Source organism: Silene latifolia, unplaced genomic scaffold (genome assembly GCF_048544455.1).
Source record: "Silene latifolia isolate original U9 population unplaced genomic scaffold, ASM4854445v1 scaffold_124, whole genome shotgun sequence".
Taxonomy (NCBI): Eukaryota; Viridiplantae; Streptophyta; class Magnoliopsida; order Caryophyllales; family Caryophyllaceae; genus Silene; species Silene latifolia.
In genome coordinates, this window is record NW_027413129.1 from 583,226 (window position 1) to 591,340 (window position 8,115).

General features: G+C 41.1%; 1 protein-coding gene across 1 annotated transcript; it reads left to right on the forward strand.

Moving 5' to 3' along the window:
- Window positions 1-3,690: 3,690 nt before the first annotated feature.
- Window positions 3,691-4,998, forward strand: LOC141637629 (uncharacterized). The gene has a single exon (XM_074447102.1). The coding sequence runs from the start codon at window positions 3,691-3,693 to the stop codon at window positions 4,996-4,998; it is 1,308 nt and encodes a 435-aa protein (XP_074303203.1).
- Window positions 4,999-8,115: the final 3,117 nt, after the last annotated feature.

Below are 8,115 nucleotides of genomic sequence, written 5' to 3' on the forward strand. Positions count from 1 at the left end.
GGTCATAAAACCGTCTTCATTTTCTAAAACCGAGTCAGAATGTTCTGGAATGTTCCGGATACTTCTATTCCATATTTTACAATCTTTTAATCTTTGGCAAATAATTTCCCGTAATATTCACACAAAATATTAAGGAAAACAAGATTATTCCGTTATTCCATAAACTAAACTAGGAAATCTTTCTTCCGCAGGGGGAAACCACTTGGGAAAGGATGCAGCAGGTGCTGCGCCTCTTCCAAGAGACGCAGTGCCTGCTGCGCCTCTTCCCAAGTCCTTTTCTGCGTATGTTTTCGTATCTTTTCATATCTTTTCGAGATTCACTTCCAAAGTTTCTCCGAAAACCCTACTTCATCTGTGTGATTAGTATAAATAGAGATCTTCGGTCTCACATATTTCTCACGCGAGTGTCCGCCCTTCTCTTCTCCCTTTGCATTCTAGACCACGTTCTTACTTTTTGGCGCCTACGTGCTTGAACTTTCGACCACGTAAGCTCGGATCTTTCTGAGTACCAGCCTCGTTTTGCATGACTGACAAATTTGACCAACTCCACCATAATCAACATTAATCAAACTGTTTTAATTCCTCTTATGAGGGCACTTTCGTCTACATTCGAGTCGAGCATCACTAAACGTTAACTTAGTTCATCTCGTTTCGCCAAACATGTAAGTCTGAGGGTGTATAATCCCTATTTTATTATTGTACTTTATTATTGTTATCATAATGTAAGGTTTATGTTGAAAGTATTTCTAAAACCGATTTCTAAAACCATACTTTAAATCTTTTTTTATGAATTACCAGAAGATGACCGTCGAGAAAGGACGCAGCAACTGTTGTGCCTCTTCGAAGGGACGCAGTACCTGTTGCGCCTCTTCGTGAGGCTGCCGCAGTTCCTGCTTCCTTTCTTCTTCCTTTTTCCTTTGATGATTCGATTGTTTTATTTATTTCTCCAATTGTTCATTGTTCATATGACGATTTAAGCATAATAATTCTAACATGTAATATATTCATCGTTAGTAATATTTAATTCATCATAATTCCCGACTTAAATCCCTTATAATTCATATTTGCGGGTTTTCGTCATTAAAATCAAATTCGGTTTTTGGAGGTTCGATTCATCCATATTGAGTCTCTGGAATTCGTCATTGACATATTCCCACCTTTTGTTCATCATATCCATCATTAATTCATCATTAATAACCTGTTTAACCTAATTAATTAGTTAATTAATTAATTCTTTGGAACAGTGTAGGGGGCAGCAGCAGAAGGTTCCTAAACGGGTTTGGAAGCCTATGGTACCCAAGCCTATGGTGTCTGTGGTAACCAAGCCGGTTGCCAGGAAACCTCTTGTTAAGGTAGTTGGTCAGAATTCCTCCCCTAAGTCTACTACACCTGTAGTTGTACAGGTGAGCTCTTCTGTGATTACTCCTGTACCCCCTCCTGGTAAGGCTAAATCCCCTTTGCCTACACCTGCTAGAGTGTTTACCAGGTTCTCAAGGCAGGGGACTGATATTGCAAGTACATCAAGTGTGATGCCTGGTTTGTCCTTTATGGACTCTCTGAATGCAGCTGTGCAGAGGTCCCTAAGGAAATTGGATGGTAGGGGGGCTGTGACACCACCCATTGATAATGGTTAATCTTGGCTTTTGGAACGTTCGAGGGTTAAATAGTCTAACAAAACAGAAGGACATTAGATGGTTTCTTCATAAGAATAATGTTGGATTATTTAGCCTTCTTGAGACTAGGGTTAGGTGTAGTAGGTGGAATAAGGTGCATAATAATATTTGTAGTGATTGGTCTATTTGTACGAATAATTCTAGTCATAAAGGTGGGAGGATATGGTTGATGTGGAATCCTAGTTTGTTTACTATTAATATTTGTGATGTTACTGCTCAAAGTATCTTCTCTGAGGTGACTGATAATGTGAGGGGGCTTAAGTTTAAGTTGACAGTTGTGTATGGCTTCAACAAGTTGGCTGATAGGAAGGACCTATGGAACTCTATTCTTAAGTATGCTCATTGGGGGAGGGGTCCTTGGATGGTTCATGGGGATTTTAATAATGTGTTGTACCCTGATGAGAGGATTGGTACAGATATTAGTTGGGCTGAGATTAAGCATTTCCAAGATGCTTGTATTAAGAGTAATCTTCAAACTATGAAGACTGTGGGGGCTTTTTTTACATGGAACAATAAACATGAGGTAGGGACCAGAGTGTTTAGTAGGATTGATAGGGTGTTGCATAATGATGATTGGATGCTTGAGTATCCTGATAGTGTGGCCAATTTCCTGCCTGAGGGTTTATATGACCATTCCCCTTGCATTATTAGCTTGAGGGATAGGCCTGTTAGTAGACCCAAGGCTTTCAGATATTTTAATATGTGGTCTCTGGATGAGGAATTTCAGGAGATGGTACAGAGAGTGTGGCAGCAGCAGGTTCATGGCACTTGTATGTATCAAATGGTGGTGAAATTAAAAAATCTGAAGAGGCCTTTGAAAGGGCTAAATAAGGAGGGTTTCTATAATATTGAGCATACATTTCATGTTGCTGAAAAAGCTCTTTACTGTATTCAGGAGCAGCTTAACAGAAATCCTACGGATGTTGCTTTGAATGAGAATGAGAAGGTGGCTAGTCAAGAGGTCCAGAAGCTTTTAAAAGCTAAGCAGTTGTTCTTGAGTCAGAAAGCTAATTTGCAGTGGGTGTTGGAGGGGGAGGATAACTCTGCCTTTTTCCATTCAGTTATTAAGAAGAGAAGAGCCAGTAATAAAGTGTTTCAGATCACTGATATGGAGGGTGTGCTGCAGTCTGATCCTGCAGGTGTGGATAAAGCATTTGAGTTATTTTACAAGGAGCTTCTTGGGACTGCTCAAGAAGTTGAGAAGGTCCAGGTTCCTCTTGTGACTGTTGGGAAGGTGGTTCAGCCAACTCATATTTCTGAGCTTTTAAAACCAGTTACAGGGCCTGAAATAAAAGAAGCTATGTTCTCTATTCCTGGAAGCAAAGCTGCTGGGCCTGATGGTTTTTCAAGCCAATTTTTCAAGGATGCGTGGGGGATAGTAGGGGATTCTGTTATAGCAGCAGTGATGGATTTTTTCAACACTGGGAAGTTATTAAAGCAGGTGAACCATACCATTCTGACTTTGATACCCAAAGTTGAGTTGCCTACTCAGGTGACTCAGTTTAGACCCATTGCATGCTGTAACGTGGTTTATAAATGCATCACAAAGTTGCTTTGTAACAGACTAAGTTTGGTCCTACCTGACTTGGTGAGTGTTAATCAGAGCGCTTTTGTGAAGAATAGGGATATTGTGGAGAACATTCTTGTGTGCCAGGATCTTGTCAAACTGTACAAACGTAAGAGCTGCTCTCCAAGAATTTTGATGAAAATTGATTTACAAAAGGCATACGACTCTATCGAATGGTCCTTTGTCAGGGGTATGCTGGAGGCTTTGGGGTTCCCTGAGTTGTTTATTAGCAGAGTTATGGAATGTGTGTGCTCACCCACTTTCTCTCTGTCTCTTAATGGGGGAACTTTTGGATTCTTTAAGGGGAGGAGAGGGTTGAGACAAGGGGACCCCATGTCCCCTCTCCTATTTACCTTGTGCATGGAGTATCTCAGTCGAATAATTTGTGTAGCTTAAGAGGGTCAGGGGTTTAAGTTTCATTCTCTTTGTAAGAAATCCAAGCTTTCACATATGTGCTTTGCAGACGACCTTTTGTTATTCTGTCATGGCAACTTAGCTTCTGTGGATATTTTGCTCAATAGCTTTGATGTCTTCTCTAAAGCTTCTGGGCTTAAAATGAATGTTGGGAAGTCTAATGTCTTTCTAAATGGTGTGGACCCGGCTGTTCAAGCCATGCTCATTGCTAGGACTGGTATGCAGCTGGCTAGATTGCCCTTCAAGTATCTAGGAGTACCAATTGCAACAAAAAAGCTTAGTGTGCTTGATTGTGCTGTGTTGGTGGAAAGAGTGGTGTGCAGGATAAGGGCCTTGGGTGCAAGGAAACTATCCTATGGTGGGAGATTGATATTGGTGCAGGCGGTCCTTACTCAACTGCATAACTACTGGGCTCGGATTTTTCTACTTCCTAAAAAAGTTCTCAAGCAAATTGATGATATCTGTCGGAATTTTTTGTGGCAGGGTCATAGTACTTATGAAAAGTCTCCTCCTGTGGCCTGGTCAAAGGTGTGTAAAGACAAGGCTTTTGGAGGTTTGGGCATCATCAACTCTGAACTTTGGAACATTGCTGCTATTTGTAAGTATGTTTGGTGGATAGCTACTAAGAAGGACCACATGTGGGTAAAGTGGGTCCACAACGTTTACATAAAGCAAAAGGATTGGTGGACGTATCAGCCTCCTGCAAGTGCGAGCTGGGCTTGGAAAAGAATCTGTTGGGTGAAGGATAGGATGCGCCTGGGGTTTAGTCAGAATGGGTGGGGTACTGGTGCTGCGTACTCTATCCAGGCTGGGTATTCTTGGCTGCAGAATGATCATGAGAAACCTCAATGGAGAGCTCTAGTTTGGACTAGGTATGGCATGAGTAAACACAATGTCATTGCTTGGCTTGCTGCACAAAGTAGGCTTCTCACCAGAGATAGATTAAGGAGACGAGGTGTTTGCCTTGAAACCATTTGTGTGCTATGTGAGAATGATAGTGAGTCTCACCCTCACCTGTTTTTTGCGTGTGGGTACAGTAGATGTTGTCTTCAACTGGTGTCCAATTGGCTGGGGATTCAAATTCCTTGGCATTTACCGTTACAGTGGTGGGTTAAGTGGCGAATGCGACCTCTCTTGAAGAAACACATTGTTGGAGCTGCTATTTGCGTCCTCATTTACCAGATTTGGCAGGCTCGGAATCTTAGTCTTCATGAGCACTATATGCAGAGACCTGGGGTGATAGTGCAGAATGTTAAGTATGTGGTTTGTCATAGGCTTAAGTGTAATGTTAGTTCAGTGATGAAAGAGAAGTACTCAGATCTAATTAGGGGTTACATGTCCTAGTTAGTGTCTGAGGTGCTTATGATGATGTATCTTGTTGTTTTGAGCTAATATATTACTTACCTTTTCACCAAAAAAAAAAAAAAAAAAAAAATTAGTTAATTCATTTATTTGTTAATTAATCCATTAAATGTTGTATTAGTTCGTCCTAATTAGTTTTCATCCGTGTTTATTGTTTTCATGACCGTTATTCACATGTAAATAACCTACTAATCACTTTCACCCGAGTCAAATAGCATAATCAAGCCTTAAAATCACCAACGAACATTAACGATTTGCAATTCTGGCTTCACAGCCAGAACTGAGCCAAGGAACAGACGCAGCAACTGCTGCGCCTCTTCCAAAGGGCGCAGCTCTACTGCGCCTGTTCCTGGTTGATTTCTGTCTCTGAACTCCCGTTTTGCTTTGACCTAGTTTTAGCTTACATATTAATTAACTACTAATCGTATTATCACCCTAATTCCTGTTCGTTAAATTGTTTATTTATTTCTTTTCTCAAGTTATCCGTTTTAGAAGTATTTTCTACATAAATCAATTAACCCAATGTAATTATTGTAATTTTCTTTATTATATTTCTTTGTATGCCTTCACATGTAATCAACTTAAATCCCGACTTTGACATTTATTATATGATAAATTGGTTGTAACCGACTTGAACAAGGTTAGGGAATAGTTTGTACAAGACAATTGTCGGTTTTCATAACTCGGTCTTCCTAGATCGTTTCATTCAGCCTTCCTAGGCCCAACCCAACCCATTTGACCAATCGTCCCTTCTAGACGGTCCTAATTCTTATTTGGGCCCAAGGACGGATAACGATTGACGTCATCCATACCATGGTACTTACTCTTGTTTGTATCAAGGACTTTAACTACTTGAGGAAATGGACTAGGAATCGGCCTTACTCCTGTTTGGTACGAGCCTCTCCACAGACTTCGGGTTTGATTGTTCGGTATGGCAACCCACCCTTTAAACCAAAACCCTTCTAAATGCACTCAGCATCCCTTATAATGCTTGTATATTGTTTGTACCATACGTGATCACCATTTTCTAAACGAAACCATGACGATTTTTTTGTAAAATCAAAATCCTTCTTTAAAATGTAAAATTTCGAAATATGGGCCTAATATTAGCACAAAACAAGCCGAAATTCTGTCCAATTGTTGAGTCAAAATTCGGGCCTCAAAACCCATTTCAAAACCTCACTTCGAGTCCACTCCTACAATTACACTAAAGTTGACTAGGACCAACATTTTTCAAACTTTGTCATTTCCTCAAAACTCACTGACACAAGTGGCACACTCCCACTTCACGAGTCAAAACATTTCTTTTCAAGTAAGTGTGCTAGAATGGTCGATCGTGTTTTGATTCGTCGTCGATCTCTTATTCAGTTTCCAAGATGCCTGAAACAAGCGACGCGAACTTCAACCAACTCCAGAATGGTAATGATCAAATCCTAGCCGTGCTAGCTCGTCTCCAAGTTACTCAAGACCAAGTGTATGATCTCCTTGATACCATTGAGGGCCGAATATATGCCGTAGAAACGAGGATGCCTCCTCGAGAAAGTGAAATAGCCGATGACATCGTGAACAACTTCAGTGACGAAAACCCTCCCATAGGTATGATGCGGTGAGAAACGACTCCAATACTTGGAGGAACAATTGATGTATCTCAAAGGGGATGACATTTATAGGGAGAACAATCGCAAATATGAGGCTGTGAGTTCCAAGTTGCCAACCAACTTCAACATGACGGATATCCCTAAATTCAAGGGGCATGAAAACCCTTTGAACCATATCCGTGCCTTCAAGGATTACATGTCTATCAAAGGCATTAAACGCGAAATGTTCTTAAGGATCTTTCCTTCATCTCTTGACACCATCCCAAAACAATGGTTCTATTCACTAGAACACAAGAAAATCGCTACCTGGGATGACGCCGTAATCGAGTTTGCTAAACAATATGCGGATAATGCTGAAATCCAAGTCAACATGCGCACTTTAGAGGTTCTTACCCAAAATGACAAAGAAGGTTTCACCGATTTCCTAAGTCGGTGGAGGAAGACTAGTACTCAACTTGTTGAGCGTCCGGATGAAGCTATACTCGTAGAGAAATTCATGGACAACCTAAAGCCCATTTATGCAAATCATTTGAGGTATCAAAACATCAAGACCTTCAAAGATTTGACCGTACTAGGGATAAGGATCGAAGATGACATCCGTAAAGGGCTCTTGTCCAAAATGATAGGTCGTGGATATCAAGGCTCAACAAGTCGTTCTTACGGCTCTACTAGCAAGACTGATGAAGTTAACCTCCTCGAGCCATCTAAGAAGAGTACCCCTCCAAAGAAATTCAAAAATCTAGGGGACAGATATTCCAACGCTCTAAAAAGGTTGATGAAACTGGGCAAACTTTAGCCCATAGGCCCTACACCCGAACGGGAAAAGAAATCTAAATTCTGGGATGAGAATTCGTACTGCGAATACCATAGAGGTAAGGGACATGATACAGAGAAATGCTACAAATTGAAAAATGTACTCCAAGATATGATTGAAGACGGTCGTCTACCAATACCACCTGGAGGTAAGCCTAACAACACTCAGAATCCTCTTGGAGTTCTGATGATCACAAGTGACAAATCTACCTTAGATTGCTCACATCTTATCTCCCCAAAAGAAGAGGTGATCAACGGGATATGGACGGATTGCGAGGAAGATGTCTACCTCCAAGATCTTCCCTTAATCAAGAGCGCCGAAAGCATCATAGATGAGATCATTGCCACACTGGATACAGAAACTAACACCAATCAGCAGAAAGGATGAAGAAAATCGATCAAGTGGACAAACAATCAAGGAAGACTCTTCAAGCTCACTACTGGAGAAGGAGAGATGTTCAAAGGAGAACCAGAAGACGATGAATTCGAGTCAGAGTCAGAGTCGGAGTCAGAGTCAGAGTCTAGAGAAGTTCCTAGAGAGTCTCCTCCTGTCGTCATTCCCACTCCCCTCGTTTCTCCTAGCTTAGTGTCAAATAGCAACAGTAGTTCGGGAGATTTCCCAAATTGTCCTTTTACCGCCACCGACCACGGATCGATGGCTTCTTTGTTTCAACTTTTCTCAAATCTT

Excerpts from the sequence above, each read along its gene's own strand:
- LOC141637629 (XM_074447102.1), top strand. The coding sequence starts at position 3,691 with ATGTGCTTTGCAGACGACCTTTTGTTATTCTGTCATGGCAACTTAGCT.